General features: G+C 49.3%; 7 protein-coding genes across 7 annotated transcripts; 2 read left to right on the plus strand and 5 right to left on the minus strand.

The window, feature by feature from the left end:
• Positions 1–222: 222 nt before the first annotated feature.
• On the minus strand, positions 223–1,725 carry CTAM01_14175 (uncharacterized protein; the record flags this gene model as incomplete). Its single annotated transcript, XM_060530176.1, has 5 exons — positions 223–413; positions 479–641; positions 706–1,007; positions 1,112–1,434; positions 1,502–1,725. 5 exons carry the CDS (start codon positions 1,723–1,725, stop codon positions 223–225), a joined length of 1,203 nt encoding a protein of 400 aa, XP_060375233.1.
• Positions 1,726–4,370: 2,645 nt separating this feature from the next.
• On the plus strand, positions 4,371–5,379 carry CTAM01_14176 (short chain dehydrogenase; the record flags this gene model as incomplete). The annotated part of the gene is made up of 3 exons (XM_060530177.1): positions 4,371–4,425; positions 4,479–4,991; positions 5,048–5,379. 3 exons carry the CDS (start codon positions 4,371–4,373, stop codon positions 5,377–5,379), a joined length of 900 nt encoding a protein of 299 aa, XP_060375234.1.
• A 544-nt stretch (positions 5,380–5,923) lies between these two features.
• On the minus strand, positions 5,924–7,435 carry CTAM01_14177 (uncharacterized protein; the record flags this gene model as incomplete). Its single annotated transcript, XM_060530178.1, has 8 exons — positions 5,924–6,247; positions 6,313–6,442; positions 6,492–6,557; positions 6,616–6,670; positions 6,732–6,868; positions 6,925–7,096; positions 7,158–7,185; positions 7,268–7,435. The coding sequence occupies 8 exons, from the start codon at positions 7,433–7,435 to the stop codon at positions 5,924–5,926; spliced, it is 1,080 nt and encodes a 359-aa protein (XP_060375235.1).
• A 1,320-nt stretch (positions 7,436–8,755) lies between these two features.
• Positions 8,756–9,916, minus strand: CTAM01_14178 (uncharacterized protein; the record flags this gene model as incomplete). Its single annotated transcript, XM_060530179.1, has 1 exon — positions 8,756–9,916. One exon carries the CDS (start codon positions 9,914–9,916, stop codon positions 8,756–8,758), a length of 1,161 nt encoding a protein of 386 aa, XP_060375236.1.
• Positions 9,917–13,544: 3,628 nt separating this feature from the next.
• On the plus strand, positions 13,545–14,099 carry CTAM01_14179 (uncharacterized protein; the record flags this gene model as incomplete). The annotated part of the gene is made up of 2 exons (XM_060530180.1): positions 13,545–13,788; positions 13,861–14,099. 2 exons carry the CDS (start codon positions 13,545–13,547, stop codon positions 14,097–14,099), a joined length of 483 nt encoding a protein of 160 aa, XP_060375237.1.
• A 166-nt stretch (positions 14,100–14,265) lies between these two features.
• CTAM01_14180 (glycosyl hydrolase family 61) lies at positions 14,266–15,062 on the minus strand (the record flags this gene model as incomplete). The annotated part of the gene is made up of 2 exons (XM_060530181.1): positions 14,266–14,940; positions 14,997–15,062. 2 exons carry the CDS (start codon positions 15,060–15,062, stop codon positions 14,266–14,268), a joined length of 741 nt encoding a protein of 246 aa, XP_060375238.1.
• Positions 15,063–15,706: 644 nt separating this feature from the next.
• CTAM01_14181 (NAD dependent epimerase/dehydratase) lies at positions 15,707–16,863 on the minus strand (the record flags this gene model as incomplete). Its single annotated transcript, XM_060530182.1, has 3 exons — positions 15,707–16,471; positions 16,537–16,777; positions 16,850–16,863. 3 exons carry the CDS (start codon positions 16,861–16,863, stop codon positions 15,707–15,709), a joined length of 1,020 nt encoding a protein of 339 aa, XP_060375239.1.
• Positions 16,864–17,622: the final 759 nt, after the last annotated feature.

Consider the following 17,622-nt stretch of genomic DNA (forward strand, 5'->3'; position numbering starts at 1 on the left):
TGCCTATGGCTCACCAGACGCCTCTCATCATTCATGATAGACCTCCTGATGAGACACTTGACCAAGCAATTTGAAAGAACGCCTTTGGACCACAACTTCTCAAGAGGCTGGGATCATCGAGACATCAAATCAATGGGGTATCTTCTTCTCCTTCCTATCAACCGTCTTCCTTTCTCTGTTCAAGCCTTTTGGGTCTTCATCCTCATCTAATTAAGTCTCCCTTCAGTCATCAGCCGTCTGCCGACACAGCCACGGGTCCTCCATCAGTTCTCGGGCGGATAACCTATCCTCTGGTTTCCACTGCAGCATCTTCCTCAGAAACACCAAGAACTCGGCTTGCTCCGCTCCCTCGAGATTACACTCTTCCTCCTCGAACGAGGACTCTGGTATCTCGCCGTCGACAACTAGTTTTCCTGTCTCTCGCGCGTCAGTCTCACCCGGCCTACATTGCAAACCCCTCGCACGGTCATCAACAAACCTCCATCGTCAAAAAAGTCTTTCCATGTCGACCCTCTATCCAGAAGATCATCGGGCGGTGGTCCGAGCAAAGACACCGTCCTCGCAAAGTGGGCTGCCCGGGATGCATTCCGATCGCGGTGTCGTGTGTTGTAGAGTAGCTTCCCCTCGAACAAATCCCAAACCTGGCAACGGTGAAAAATCAGCGTCAGCATTTGGTAGGCCCCTCGCCGCAGGCGAGTCTCTCACCATCAATCCCAAAGCCCATATATCAATCTTTTCGTCCCAGGGAATTCCGAGGATGATTTCGGGCGCGCGGTACAGATCTGGCATCACCTCGCCGTCGAAGTCGCCTTCTCCGTATTGCGCATCGCCGAAATCTGAAATGACAGGATCGCCTGGATCATCTGGGATCTCGAGCCCCGTTGATGCGTAGGTGGTACGATCACTCATGACTTTTCTCGCGCTTGGAAGCCTCCATTCTTCGTTCACTAGGACATCCAAGATTGTCGTGTCTGAAATTGAGAGCATAATGTTTCCATCTTGAATATCTGACGTGTGTGTTAGTGAAGCAGATCTATGCCCCGATGCAGAGAACACCTCAGCTTCTGAGGCGCATGATGGTGAAGTGTTGCAGGAGCATAATCATCCTCACCAGTATGGACGACATGTGCAACTGAATGCATATAGTCAATGCCCAGTAACAAGCCGTATATCAACCCTTTTAAGAGATTCTCTGGCAGCTTGCCGCCTGCCAACTCTCGAATGTCGGCCAGGGATAAGCCTAGAGTCTCGAAGACCAGACAAACATGCGGGCCGATTTTCCCCTGCAGCTCAAAACTGTCCTTGATGGAGCGAAGGAGTTTCTGTCCTGGGTGCTCAGACTCGAGGCGTTCCAAGTGGCGAAGGACCACTTCCTCGTTATGAGCCTGCCGATGACCAGTCTCATAGACTTTCAAAGTTACATAGCAATGCTTCCTAAACCACCAGTTAGCAAAGTAGCTCTCGAAATAACAACAAGCATAGGAATAAATCGCGCACATACTCAAGATCACGACACAACCACACCGTCGACGCAGAGCCAAACCCCAATTTCAGCAGCACCTGATATCGCGACTCATAGACCTGGCCAATCTGGATCGGGTACCACTTGTCGGGATTATACCAAGCAAAAACCTCCTCTTCCAGGCGTACCTCTTGGCCGTACAGCTCTTCCGGTTCGGCGTCCGGCAGCTGCCGTGGGGGCGAGGCGTCTCTCTCCGCGGCCATTGGCGTCAAGGAGCCGCGGCGACAATGCGGTTGAAGTAGGCGGTGAGGTGTGGAATCGGAGACATGGCGTTGTTGCGCGCAGGGTTTGCTCAAGGCTCTGGCTATTTTTTGTGGGGTGGAGATGTTAAGTGCCCGTTGTGCTGCGGGCTTCCCCACTAACCAAAGTCTCGTGTGACCAGTTGCAACTTGATTTGGTTCCAGCCACCTCCATTTCTCATTTGCCTTGGAGCTGAGTAAGTGAGCTGATTAAGTAGAAACTATGAGATGATGTATGAATACGGAAAGACCAAACTTTCAGAACCCCTTTGTGGACGACTTTTGTCACGGCTTCAGTCAGGGTTCTTCGTCATGGTAAAGCTCACTGACATAGTGACTTGACTAACTCAACCAGGTAAAACTTAATCCGACACTAGAAGAAGGTATCGTCATCTGATAAACCTCCAATCAAATCTATAATTGCGTGACGAAGCAACAAGTGGCCAGCTACGAACATATCCTACCCTTTTCTAATCATAATCTCTACTTGAACTTACTAAAGTCTGTTACCCGGCTGCGTACAAGCTGTGAAAAAGTAAAAGACAGGCGCTGAACTTGGAAAATAGACTATCTACCCCATTTGAAATCTTCATGCATATCGTCATTTCAGTTCCGCAAGTGCGAATGTCACTTCAAAGCCTGGACACGATGCTCATGTACAGTGGGGTGTCAAAAGTTCGTGTGCAGCGCACAGTATCCCGCAAAAATCCTACTTTTCAATAGCAAACAGAAACTTAAATATAACAGGAAGAAAAGATTAAAAATTACTATATAACTAATTAGCTATTACATTAGTATATATCTAAGTTATATTATATTTTATTTAATTATAAAAGCGTTAAATAAATCTTTAAAAAAATAAGTTTTAAGAGATTTTTATTATAGTAGATTATAGGGCTTTTTAAGTACAAATAGCACTATACTTCTTAGTAAATTCTTTTTTATTTTATATTCTACTTTTATATTATACTATAAAGGACTAATATAAAATATTTTAAAATATATAAAAAATAGTTTTATATACTTTATATACTTAAGTATTTTACTAAATTTTTAAATTATATTACTTATACCTAAGTTAAGAAGATATTTATAGTAATAAAGAGACGTAGTTAGTGGGCTATAGGTGACGCACTGGGAGGGTGTACACGAACTTTTGACACCCTACTGTAGTGCGGATAATATGCAGAAGAGGAAAACAAAGAAATATATTGATGTAGCCTAATCTGAACTTTCGGCCCATGTAGAAATGCCAGAATGGATTCGCATATTTGCTTCCATCAAATAATAATGCCGGTAATTCGCATTCGCAGCTGGAATCATCACCGTATAAACACTAGTCAGAATATTTCTCAAGTCTCACATGCATGCACTTGTGACTCAGTTGAGTCCAGTCCCACGACTTTTTAGCCTTGTCTTTGTCGTGTTCGTCCTTGCTCACAACCCACCAGGCTTCAATAGGCTCGTAGTAATCTCCGCTCCTAGCTTGACCTAAGATGGATGCCCAACGTCGGTCTCTGCGCTTTTTTCGATCTTTTCAACGGAAATGATGGGACGATGATTCGCGAACCATGTCAAGTATTGCATAGCTCTAAATGGGCGGCAAGCCCATCATGCCAGTCGCCGAAATGGTGCTGGATGAACAGACACAACCATGAACTCCGGGTACTCTTTTGTTATCTGTCTCGTCCGCAACACATTTGTAAACTTTGTTTGAGAGTAGGGACGTCTAACCTCAGAGCTCAATCTCGTCCTAAGGTCTTCGCCGTGGCGCGAGTCTACGCCCACTAACAGGCCTTCATCGTCCCAGCTCTATGAGAACTGGCAGAACCTTTATATGACATTACGCCTTGGAGTCGTCTGGAGCTATGTCTCTGGGCCAATGACAACGCTTCATCTGTGGGTTAAGCGTGGCACATCAGACGCGCGTTGTCTGTCAGACGATGTAGGTGGGCCTGCGACGGAGATAATGACACTTCAAAGCTCGACTATTGGGTAAGAATGCAGACGACCAAGTGTTTTCGTATGCTTGCTTGTTCTTGAAAAACTTGGAAGAGCGGAAAACGGATCCTGTTGATTGCTGCATTCCAAAGCTTGACTTCGAAGATGCAATATTGGACATAAATAAAATGGGAGACCAATCAATGCCTAAGGGAATTGTTCGAGTGCGGAAAAAATGCGAGACCAATGTCAATGGGCATAGCCGAGTGCGAGCATTGTTTCCTCAAGTAATCATGTGCTTTGCTGTATGTTGCCAGATGCGAATGCGAATACCGTTGCATTGCAGTCTGACCGATACCGCTTGAGTCACCCGACCGGCACGGTGAGAAGAATCGGGTTTGGGCTGTCAGCACCTTGAATCCTATCTGCGCCACAATTTGGAGCCGAAAAATCAATTGGACCTCAAGTCAACATCGAAATGTGTGAGCCCACGAGTCAGGACTATAAAGCCCAAGAGATCAGATCCGCGACGATGAAGTCGAATCTGGGACAGAGACGTTGAGATTAGAAAAGGATGGCCTCAGCTGGCATACTCTCTCACATCGACCTTTTCTTTACCAGACTCGATCGTAAATAGCATCTCGAAAATTTCAATTTCCAACGTCAATATGAACCCGGTTAACACCAAACCGTACACTCTTCCCCCGGACGCAATCTGGTTGAGTAAGTTGCTATGGTGAGAATCGCTCAGGTTCACACAACTGACACACTACCAGTCACCGGATGTTCGTCGGGTATCGGCCAAGCACTGGCAGCTCTAGTCGCAAGCAAACCGAAACATCGCTTGATCGCAACAGCTCGGAATCCTAAGGACCTGGATTACCTGCCCGATGACAATGTCAACCTCCTCAAACTTGTCCTTGACGTGACATCACCAACCTCGGTGAAAGAGTCATTCAAAGCCGCAACCGAACACTTTGGCAAAGATTTTCATCTCGATGTCTTGGTGAATAATGCCGGGTATTCGTTGTCCGGCGATACTGAGTCTGCGACAGAGGAACAAGCTCACCAGGAAATTGAGACCCTCTTCTTCGGTACGGCTCGGATGACTACTTGTGCCATCGAGAACATGCGACAGTCTGAAACCCGACGAGGCGGTATTATCTTCAACATTTCCTCTCTTGCTGGACAATGCGCCTTTCCGGGTCACGCGTACTACCACGCGGGGAAGTGGGCCGTCGAAGGGTGGACTGAGTCTGTGGCAAAGGAGATGCATCCTGATTGGAACAGTAAGCTGGCATCATATCTCGCATAAAAAATTGCAGGAGTCGCTGACGTATTTCAGTAAACTTTTGTATTGTAGAGCCGAGTGGTGTCCAGACAAATTTCGAGGGGCATAGCAAGGCGCGGACTGAGCCTCATCCAGCTTATGCCGAGAAAGATATGCCGGCACGTGTTCTCGAGAAATACGTGGAGATGGGTATCAAGTCGATGACTCTTACCAAGCCGTCTGCGATTGCAGACGCTATCTTCAGTATTGCGTCTAGCAAGAAACGCATCCCTTTGCGTGTTCCACTCGGTGGACCGGCTTGGGGCTTTATCAAGCAGAAGCATGAGACCTGCTTGAAAGACCTTGAAGACGTCAAGGACCTCAGTCTGCTGGTATCTAAGACATAGTGGGGACTGAGATGCAGCGGCGTATGCAAGGCTTGAAACGATTGCTCGGGGCTCCAAAATGGGATATTCTTGCATTCATGTATTGATACAGTCTGGCGAGGTCTGTAATGACTCGAGAGAGGAGCGCTAGCCGTCCATACACAATGCGTGTTTCCTGACCAAGAGGCTGTTGTTACCTGAGCACCCTGCCCGTGTTGTCAAGATTTGCTAAGGAGTTATGCCGTTTCTTAGCTCTACTCCCTGTCCATACCAACTGCTTGCCCCCACACAAGTGACGATGGCAGATGGATGTCAAATTCTCACGTAGCGTTTGATGACCATGAACTTTCCCAGTCACTCGAGTCTTTCGTTACCAGAACGTCATTAATTCGTACCCAACCGGCCAGCCGTAGGAGGACGGCTCGCAATATGTACATGTATTATACATCTTGACTCTTTTCCACCAGCAGGCACCAGATGGATGGAGTTTAACCGCCAGAGCAGCTCTGTAATCCTGCGTAGAGCTTGCCTCGGAATTCACACATTAGTAGCTCCTACCATCTCATTATCGGCCAACCTCAACGTGGTAATCCTTAGTGACCTGAATACCCGAGTTATAGTTTCCTCCGTCATCGGAACTTCGGTCGTCCGCAAACGCCGTGGTCTGGCTCCTGGCGCCCTTTGGGTTGACAATATGTTCCTGACTGCCAACGGATGTGTCGTCGAGCTTCTGATGGCCATTTCTGACGCGTGACATCTTGTGTGAGCTGCCGGTGCCGCCGAATGTGACCAGGCCGGAGTGGGGAGTACTCGGATTCGTGGAGCCGGTGCGTCGATGGGGAAAAAGCGGCTTGATTGACGGAGCGTTCGTGCAGATAATCGCAACAACCTGATCGGAAATTGATTAGCCAAAATGACGATCAAGACCTAAGAAGCGATGAATTTTGAGCTTACCGTCTCACGGATGGACCAGTTCAATCCCAAGTCAAGTCGTTCGGGGGTGCTCAAGCAGATGATGCACCGCAATAGCGTGCAAATTACGATAAAGAAACCGGCACAGAACATTAGGCCGAATGCAAGTTTTCTACGGCTTGTTAGAATCACAGACCCTTTGTCGTTCAGTTGCAACTTACTTTTGAAGAGTGGTCTGCAACCTCCACAACAACGGGATGGGAATGTACATGATCATGATGTCGGTTCTAGGCACACGCGTCAGCTAAGGAATACGATGAATGTTCCAGATCCATCAGTACTTACACGACGTTTGTAGTCACCAACGCGTAATATTTGGAGGTGTTTTGCGTGCAGTCGTCTACAGGACATTAGATTCTCGCCGTCCAACGCGTTTCGAAACATCACAGTATCTTCCTTACCTCCGGCATAGGGATACACTTGCCAAAGCTTGTGCATAGGACGGCAATGTCCTGTAACAACCGCAAGTGTGGCCAAGTAGGCAAAGACGGTAATGACGGACACCACCTTGACCAGGCGTTCCTCTGGCAGAGTTTTTCTGCCCAATCGTTGTTTAGCGTCTGTTCCGCAGGAAAACGATGAACAGCAACTTACGTGACTCTGGAGAAGAAGAAGAGCATGATGCCCTTCAGACTCCAAATCATGCTAACGTAGACATACCACGCAGCGAAAAGCCATTTCGCTCCCGTTTCGTGGCTCTTGTATTGTTCTGGCGTGAGGCTCAACGCGATCTCGTCGGTCATACCCGTGATGCTTCCCTTCTCAACTAGAACGTGGTCGTTAGAACAAAAGTAAAGTTTTCTTGGCATACAAGAGTCTGTTCTTACCGATGATTTGACACATCATAACCTCCAACTAAGGTTCATGGTGTTGTCAGCGGAGCCCGCTCCGTGGTGTGGTTGGGAATAGGGGTTCCCGATTGAGACAACAAACTAACCGTGAAGAATATAATGGCCGCCACGGCCAAATAGTCGTCGCCTTGCCATTTGAAACCCACCACCTTCTTACATCTCGTGAAGATTCGTAGAAAAAGAACCAAAATTCCAATGGCATATTCCACCCACATCTCAATCACCGCCGGCATCAACGCTTCAGCGACCGCCATTGTTGCGGGTTGTCGGAGTTGACCGCAAATGCACGCACACACACACACTCGTTCTTAATCGGGGATAGGCAAAAACAAAGCGCTTCCAAAAAGTTGAAGGAGTAGACCTGCGGGTAATGCTGAACCGGCTAGACAGACGCCAGTTTTGGGCAGCTCGTGCTTAAGAATCGGGTCGCGAAAAGGTTGCAGAGTCTGCCGCCTGCAGGACCCATCTGCAGGTTACTTCCAACCTGCAATCGGCAGTTAGGATCGACCAAACCCTCGTTCATTAGGTCCAGGGGAACGACTGGAAGACATAAAGATAGTGAACCGTGATTGTGGACTCAGGTAGTAATTCTACGTTACAGGAAAGCGTTCTCAGGGTTGGAGGAGACAACATAGGTCCACAGTGCTGAATCGGTAATGACGAGAGAACCCCCTTTTCTCTCTTCCTCTCTGAACGTATCTGGCCGAAGTAGATTGTTTGAGAGGTCAGGGTGTGGAGATCGGCAAGCACATTTCCACATTAGAAAGTTCTGCTCATGGGACATGACTTAGCAAGCTGGCAGACAAGGACTGCATTGGCCCGCGGAAGGGAACGTCAAACTGACTTGGCAGCAGAAAGCAAGGGCTCCTGAGGCATTTGCGTGGCATCGGAGAAAACGACATAACATGACTTTCGTCCCATGCGGGATTCGTAATAATGGAGAGTTTGGCCAGTAGCTGGTTATATGAACTAGAAGTTGTAATGATGGGTCATAGGATGCTTGTTAAAACCGTTGGATCATCAGAAACGGGAACCACTAGGGACCAAATTCTCAACCACAATCAGCGGATGGGCAGGTTAGATCTCGGCGACGGTCGCACATCCCCCAAAACCAGACCATTTCTGGTAAGACAACAGATCCCTCCCGTGGTCTCGCCTTCTGGCCCGTTGGGCCGCGACGAGGTTGCCGGCCGGCGGACCCCATGCACGTTGCATTTCTATTAGTCGTTGCTGAAGAACGGTCCCGTCCGGGGAACTGGGCCGACTTGGAACAGGGGCCCCTGTGAACTCTATTCTCAACCACTGACTCAATCCTGGCCCGCCCCCACTCGGAAACACTTGCTGATTGTGAATGTGCAGTTCCTGATTGAGCGAAATTTTGGCCTCGTAATATACCGGATGAACGTGGAGCACGGAGCAGCGAGCACCCAAGACGGAATGCTTCTCTGCTATCTGTGCCCACCGGCTGCTAGAGGAGGCTCTTCGTCTGTTTATCGTGAAAGGTCACCTACAAAGGAGGGTTACGTGGACGATTTTGACACAAACATGAGATGACACATTATTACTATTACGCTTTACCACTCAATGGGCTGGGACTTGATCGGCGCGTCGAAAAACGCTGGCAGCTTGGCGATGTCCACCTTTTCGCTCGCGAACGCGGGGTGGTCGTCGTATGCAAGAAATCCTGTTCCATCATAGCACCCAACATACTCCGCGTCCATCTCTTCACCCTTCAGAACTGCCACATCAACCCAAAGCAGCAAATCACCACCCTCCATAACTCCACCAGGCCCGTATGCAGCGAAAAAGTCGCGTCTGAGCTTGACGTGAACCTTATCCGTTCTGCCGATGTGTTCCATTTTGGAAAGGTCAAGCCAAAAGAGGATCTGGGCCTGACGAATGTAGTCCAAGCCGGGGAAGATTCCGTTGCCGTGTCCATTTGTCAAAGTTCCGTTGGTACCATTTGTACCATTAGTGCCGTTGGTTGAGGCGCCGTTGACAGCGCTTTTCGTGGCACCAGGTTGCTTATCACCCGCGAAGGCGTGGCAGGCCCTTGAAGAAACCATCCCACCGGCGGGACCAGCGTTCATGACATTGGTGACCCATTGCTTGGTCAGACCGTCGAAGTTCTCGTTCCAGTGTTCGCGCTCGTTATCATTCATGGCACTGTAGTCTTGGCCCTCGACAACAAAGGAGATGTTGTCAGGGAACTTGGACACTCTGACCCTTCCAGGGCGGATCTTGTCCGTCAAAGGACGAGCCTCGGGTACCGCAGGCAGAGGAGACTCGAACTTGTCTTCCGGGCCATCAGGGGTCATACGCGAGCGGTAGGCGCCCCAGTATCCCGTTTTCGAAGTGAGGGGGATCAGCTCTCCGCAGTGGCCGAAACCAGAAGGTTGCTCCTTGTTGGATTCGTACATTGATCTCGTGGCGGGCAAGCTCACGGTCTCTCTCCAGAAACCAGCGTTCTCAGGCAGAGCGGCCCAGAAGGCAGAAGTTTCTGGGCTCTCCCACCATGCCTTGAAAACCTGGGGAGACTTCCAGTAGCTCATCCAGACCTTGGAGGGGAGGTCATTTTGCTCGAGCTCTTCGACATGAATCGCGGCGGCCTTGATGAGTCCGTCAAACTTGTTGATGAGAGATAGTTTCTCAGGTGAGGGTGAGTCGGCATGATACTGGCATCCGAAGATTGACACAGTGAAGTGATGAGCTGATGGGAAACGAGATCGAAGCATTTTGAAATTCTGCACAACGATATGCTAATGACTGGGGAGAAAATGAGGCGGCAATGAAGCCGAATGAAGGACCCTCGAGACTTTATAGCGTAGCATAGCAATCCTACTCTCCCCCACCACAACAAGGACGGACAATTCGTAATGCAGATGTTCTCTCTGGGCAGCCTCTGGCTCTACCAGCTCTGACGAGCTCCAGCCAACCATGCTTCGAACACCCCCCTTCTCATTTCTAATACGCGCAGCCCAAATGCATGGCCATACTCAAGATGGACCAAGATGGGGGTATTCGTCTTGACATATGCAGGGTCGCAGTGTGGGCGGAGAGCGGAGGCCAATGGCAAGGGCAGAGGGAGGGGAGACGGAAGAGCTAGCCAAGGTCCTGGAACATCTTCACCGCCGATCAATAGCGGTGCAACATCTTCAAAATGAGAAGCGGAGATGCGGGGCCCAGCCAGACTCTGACAGCTGGGGTGTCCCGAGTTCTGCATTTTTCTCCATCTCAAAGAAATTCCATCATCGAGCGTCCTAGTTGCCGACCATTCAACCCCAGGACAGGGTTATATTAGGCGACGCTCGGATCTCACTTCCTATAGGGGATTTCCCTGCAACGTTTTCTGTCAAGTTACGACATTTCATCAAAACAGCCTCACTTGACCGGGAAACAGAACCCGCCTAATCATTCGGTCTCCGACAAGATGATAAGCTTGTCAACCTTACGAAATGCGAGAAAGCGGTTCTGCGGAGACGATCTATCCAACAAACTACGCATATCTTAATTGCAATTCCAAATCTCTCCTTCGGCTAAGTAGTCGAGCGCTTACCGCGTTATCTCACCATCTCGACGCCCCACTTCCCAGGACATGACAAGGATTTCGAATCCGAAACCGCATCAACTTGGAGTCTTGAACAAGTGAATCCCTTGTCAACGCTTCGTATGAGCAACATAAGAGCAATAGATGCTCTCCTATACTGGCGTTGATCCGAGATGTGACTAGTGTTGAACATCGTGAGTGTCTTTGCAGGTTGTTCGTCAGATCGGGTACTCTAGACAATTAGGTAATCTGACGACTCCAGCCGGGACAAGGAATTAGGTGATGGTGTTTGATGCTTGTGATCTACGTTGCTAGTTCGTACTGCTTTGTCAAGTATGATCTCGGGGAGGGTGTAAGCCCGATTCGCAGCATATCTAGAAACAGTGACTCGACAGGGCCGGGTCGCAGAAGAAACGGGGAAGCCCTATTGACTCAAAGTATTCAATTCGTTGATCGTTCTGGGTTCCATGAGGTTGTATAAGAGGCTGGCGGTGCTCGCGTCTTAGTTTTCACCTCTTCCTTTTCCTGCTGGATAGAACTTTGGAGTACTCTTCTAATGGGGAATCAGATAGACAAACATCTTGGGCAGTAGCATTGGAGTATCTTCCCTGGGCTCTATACTAATACGATTTGTTGTTACGTTCCGAGGTCTTTAAGCTCGTAACTAGTAGATCTAGTACATACCACACTGATTCTCGACAACAGGGCGACAACGAATGTTTCCTGGTGCTGCCTTTTCTTCATGCTCTTGTTTGGATTGAGATATGATGCTGTAATTAAGTACCGTCCTACGTGCAAACAGTATGTGTCTTCCAGTGCAAGATGGACAGAGATCACTTGCCACTGCCAACCGATTGTACTAATCTTGAACTATCGAATGATCACGAATTAAGATAGTTAAGCTCACTGAGGAGGAAGAAACTGTACAGAAAGCCCTAATAAACAGCCAATAATATACTTGGGCCCTTCAAAAGGCAGGATTAAGTTCGATAAAACCGTCTCAGCACTTTTCGCTGAAATAAAAGAAAAAAAAGATCAAAAGAAAAAAAGCGATGGACCGAAGATAACGTTTGGTAGACATACTTCTAATGCAATCACAAATCTTGGGTCAATGACGACTACCTACCTCATGATCCTAACCGCCAAATGACAATACCTAGAGAGAGGTTTGCCCTCAGCTCTACGTTTCTAAAAGTTCAAACGACTGCTCTCTATCTCAAACTCTACAGGTTGAGGTTCTATAGCCGTAATTAGAATCTTATCACAGCCTACATTTTTGAGCATGGACAATGATTTAAACAATGAGTTGGAAGATTTAGCCAGAGGATGGGTTCTACAACAGTCATATAAGTGAGAACTAGACAAGACATAGCAAGCAATTGGAGATGACATAGACGTCAATGGTGGAGTGTATTCCCTTGAGCAGTGCTCCAAGAGGCTCTAGCGGACTCAAACGTCACAAGTACCTTAGATAACTTATGTTTTAGAAACTTCATTTCTTTCTAGAAGTCTATTCGCTGTAGCCCAGAAGTCGAGAACTGTCCAGGAAATCAGGAGATTTAGGTCAATGGCTAGTGAGAATCGGTTCAGAAATTCCTTCACGGGAGTTCCTACGTAGAAACCAAAGAGTAAGGTAAGTGATGGAGTCGAAGGGCAGTGATGCTTGGGTCAACCACTGTCAATTGGGGGCCATTGCTTCATAAGGAAGCCTATAGGAACTACCTGAGGGCCTTTCCATACATTTTCTGGTTCTTTTTCCCATGGGAAAGTAGCTTACAAGGATCGAAGAAGTCTATAGATGTCTGCAAGTGTCTCGGTTCGCTCAATTAGATCAAACAGTTTGTGGAATGCTGCGTATTAGCCTGGGCAGCAGCCAAACTAAAAGATGACTGGTCCAGAAGAATACCGCAGGCATCTCAGCAAAGTTCACAGACATCGGTGTCATTTGTATGGTATTGGTTGCTCGAACAGAATTGCCACCAGTTGCCCTTTTGATAAGAGCTCATAGCTCCAAGAGACAACAGATAAACCGCAGCACGAAATGCGGGCAGAACTCTTGAGGCATCCTTCAATTCTTTCGTGTTTTGGCTCTCAGAGCCTTTACGTCTGGAGCAGTGTTCACTTGCTGGGCTCGTAAAGGTACAGAAGAGCTCTTAGGGGATTTGAAGTGACGTATTTCGGAAGGAACGCATGTGAAACGCGATGTTGGAGGCCTTCGTAAATGCCCCCCGTGATGGCGTAGCATTCAACCGCACCGCCTCTACTAATACCAATTGCCGTCGGTATGCCCGGATGCCTCATTTGCCGGTCATTCACGTGGTTTCAGTCCGCCAAGGATGAGTGAGAATAGTAGTGGTCTTCCATCTTCGCCCGCGGTAAATATGTGAGCACACGGCGAATCACCTTCCAAACCTCACCTCCAGAATGCCTTCTAAGAATAGCTGCCGACAAATCTGGTTCTATCCATCATTATACTTGATATTTAGTGCTGTATTTGCAGTTGTATTGAAATGCCGATACAGTATCTTCATCCGAAGAGGGCTGTGAAGCTTGAGGAGTGCAATATTTCAGGCTTGGCAAGGGAAGCCCAATGGACAACAAGACCAATTTTAGCTTGCTTATCGTTTCAGTAGAAGAATGTGGCATCGGTCTAGCGATGAGAACGCTCAAGGAGTTATGTCTCTGACGACATTCTGCAAGTTGGCTAAGCTTAAAATCAACCACATACCAGCCTTGATGACAATCTTTTTGGCAAGCAGCGAAACTCAATCAGCGTACTTCAGCCCAGCGCACCACTCTGGAGCGAGCAGGCCATCATGTTCATCAGCCTACGAATCTGCCTGATGGCGGTTCTCGCCCTGTGCGCCGCGACGACACACTGCCTACCCTTCCAGTTTAGCCTCACCCCAATCACCAAACACCTACCCACTATATCGCCGCGTCAAGTAGGCAATGGCGTGAACGGCAACCAGACTGGCAACTCGGGGTCAATCAGCTCTGGAGGAATCGGCGACGGAAACGGCGTTGGGTTCGCCGGCACAGGAAATGACATAGACACAGGTACGAAGTCGGGTGATGATAGTATCTCAAGTACCCTGTGAAAGCTTCTGCTAACGCTTCCGGTCTGTGCAGGCGACGACTTTGATATCGGAGATGGTAACAACACCATCGGCGATGGAAACACGATTGAGATCGGCGACCGCATTACAGAAGTAACAAACATCAATGTGGGATCTGGCAACCTCTCTGACATCGGCATAGGCTCCGGGAAAGGCGCTAGGAACTCTGCGGGGAACGCGACGGAGATGAGCATCAACATTAACTTGCGTGTCATGGTTGAAGACGGTCGTGTGAGTGTAGGAGTTGTGTAATGTGATCAATGAGAAACTCGGGCGGATGACTTCCATTCAAACAAACTCCGAACCACTCTGTAAAAACAAAGGATACTCCATGTCCCATATGATATTGCATTGATACCAGCAGCTATATAGTCGCAGTCAACCTATCCGGGAACTTCCATGCCATCTTCTCCAATCTCTAGCATGTAATCGGTCTCGGTCCAGGGGCGGAGTACGCCTTGCCCCCATTGTTTGGAAGACCACCAGTACCATAGATGTTGATGTAGATCGAAGGGTCGCTTTGCTGGTACACGCCCGGAAAGCTCGCAGTCGAGCTAGGTGAAAAGCTTCCAGAGCCCGTGACCTTAATATTCGCACACGAAATGTAGAACTGCGCACCCTTCAACTGATGAGCAGAATGGAGAGCCAGCAACTCAACACGCAGCAGGTACTCCCCCGGAGCAATGCACTGCGGCAAGTTGAAGTAGCTCCAGCCACCGTTGTTGATCATCTTATCGACGCCCCATAACCCAGAGCTCGTGTCCAGATTATCCTCGGCGACCTTGAACCATTGCAGCCCTGTGATCCCGGTGCTGGAAGCGCTGGGGACTTTGGCGAGCCAGGCGGTGATGGGGCCCTTGTGAGACTTTGCGATTGGGTTGTCTGGGTCGCCGGGGTACTGGGCGCCTCCGATGACGTGTTGCCACCAGGAGCCGATCTTGTCTCCGGGGGCGACGGTGATGACTTCCTGGGAGGATGTTGCGACTTTTCCGCAAATGATGTCTTGGGAAGTCACATCTTCAGTTGGGTTGTTTTGGTTGGGTGCTCGGAGACCTGCGAGGGAGCCGTACTCTTTGCCGTTTACGGAGACTTTCTGCGAGGAAGTTGACGGTCAGCTGGGGCTCTGATGAAGGTTTGAAGAAGGCTTACCTGGAAGATGCAATGTCCTTGAACAAGAGCAGCGCAGGCCGCTAGCAAGACCACTGATACCTTCATGGCGACAGCCTGTGCGCAGAAAACGGAAGATATCGAACAAGATGTGTATGAGATTAGCACAATATGGAATAGAGCCGGTGGCTGAAAGAAGATATAACACTAGCAGCACATTATGGAAGTCGTGCAGATGTCGCTTGTTTTTGTATAGGACCATTCGTAGGTATCAGCTCATCTTCCCTTTCCACGGAGACACTTCCGAAGCTAAGAAGACGACACGGCCCGATACCATCACCACGGTAATTCAAACTCGGAGAAGCAGAAATAGGTTCCGGAGACTAGTTAGTCATTGATCTACCAGCCGTGTTGCGCAGGTGGATGGATCACACTCTGTGTTGTTCGCTTACCTGTCGCAACGGAGGGCTCGTTCCGCTCAAGAGTAACATCAATTTAGGCAGAAAGTGTCCCGGCCGTGGCTTAATCAGGGATAGATGGCTTGTAGGCCGAGTCAACGATATGTGTTTCTCACATTAAAAAGCGCGGTCGACCTTCACAAACGGATTTGCCCGGGGACCGATAGTCCAGATCTTTGTTGGGCCCTTGACCACAAACTGAGAGAATCTTGCTTAGGTAGTCTGAGGTGGCTGTCTTATTAATTGCCCCTAAGAACCAGCCCTTTGGTAAATGGAATACTATTTCTTCCGAAGTCATACTGTCCCGCCTTCCATTTTCGTAACCTGGTCAATGAGGTCGACGACCGTTTGATCAAAAGTTCGGTACTCGACGCCAAGCTCTCTCGCGACCGTCTCCCCATCCAGCCCATGCGAAGTGTCGATCGCTTGTTCTTCCCGCGCGACCTTGCCCTTGGCCCAATCAAAGTTGCCTTCAATGATCTTGGCAGCCAGACCATACGAAAAGCGATCCTTAGCGGCCGGAAGAAACCTCCTGTTACCCACCTCCGGTCTAAAGAGCGCTTCCACGTGCGCCACCGCAAGATCTCTGACATCAATCCAGAATGGGACCCGAGCAACAGGCAGGGGCTTCTGTCCGCTTGCAATCTTCCACAGCATTGCGTTCGATTCGTTCAGTTTGTCGGCGCTGCTTACGGGGTGAACCACGGGACCAAACGTCATTGGCGGACACAGCGTCACGATGTCGAAGCGGGGGTTGTGCTCCTGTATGAAATTCCACGCTGCTTTTTCTGCGAATTTCTTGGAACCTCGGTATGCAACTACGGCGCTTGTTTCCGGAGATGCGGCTTCTTCGTAGGTCAGGGGGTTCCAATCTTCCCCCGTGTATGTAAAGTATGGTGGTGCCTTGCGGTTGACGTCGAGAACTGAGGCGAAGGAGGAAGTAATGACCACTCGAGTGATCTTGGGATTGGTGACGGCTGCTTCAAGGATAGAGCGGACACCGTTGATGGCTGGTATAATCAATTCCTTCTCGTTGTCTTTGGTGTCGTAGGTAAACGGCTGCATGAAACAATTAACAAAATTTCAAGCGATGTTGGCCTCTATAGCGTCAGGAGAATCCTCACACTGGCGACGTGAACCACGGTGTCGACATCTTTGATGGCTTCAGAGAAGACACCAAGTTTCTCAAAATCACCAATTTGGACAAACTCGAGCTTGCCGGCGTACTCGGGCCGATCCTTGATCATGGCATTCCCTTTGGCGAGAGATCGGGTGGCTCCGCGGACCCTGAGCCCTCGGGACAGGAGAACATCTACGACGTGCGCGCCAATGAATCCTGTAGCGCCAGTGACTAAGACATGGCTCCTGAGAGCGTGATGTGGTGAGCTTGGGCGCTTCATACTCTTGGCGGGACCTAGAGCAAGTACATGCACTCACGGTGTGCGCGACATGTTGGATGCCAAGAAATTCGCAGCTGAGAGCCAAGGGCCTGTCGAGGGGAGAAAGAGGCCGGCGATTTGGTTTCAGGTGTGGGATTATTCGTAAACCGTAACCTTAAGGCAAACCTGGCAAGGCGGTTGATGGAAATCGAGCACCTAGGTAAGAGTTGGTGAGATGAGTGGTCGCCTAATTTCCACAGCGCAAAGCAAAATGCCCCTCACTCTTCGGCCAGCTTTACCCCGACTTGGCGTCGGCCTTTGCAGTGGGGCCTGGGGTGCCTGGAATCATTTGTCGCATCGGATTTCGCATGCTCCTCTTATTGAAGTCAGAATGTGTAGGCTGAACGATCAAGTGATGGTAAAATGTTGTCGCTTTGGATTGGAAGAGAAATGGTTGGAATTTTCCCTTCCTTCCTTTCCGATGACCAGCGTCACCATGGGAAGGAAAGGGCACTCGCCGTGGGCCCACAGTACCTGCCAGCTGCCAGTCTTGTCCTCAACTGCCTACGTAACGTCACCAAGTCTCCGTAACATACCTTACCTTCAGACGCAAATTATTAAACACCACAGAATGGCGAGAGAAAAACTTCGAGCAAAGGGTCTTCTGAATCTGGGAAGGGTTCCCTGGGCTAGAAACTCCAGGTCGTTGGAATTACCTTTAGGCGGCCGGAGGCATCTGAAGATGGAAAGGTACGATCGATCCTCCAGAAGCACGAAGTACGCAGTACAAAGTGCAGGTACAGCGTGGGGTGCCCCACCACATGCAGCTCT

Source organism: Colletotrichum tamarilloi (genome assembly GCF_030869305.1).
Source record: "Colletotrichum tamarilloi strain Tom-12 chromosome Unknown Scaffold_115.1, whole genome shotgun sequence".
NCBI classification, from domain to species: domain Eukaryota; kingdom Fungi; phylum Ascomycota; class Sordariomycetes; order Glomerellales; family Glomerellaceae; genus Colletotrichum; species Colletotrichum tamarilloi.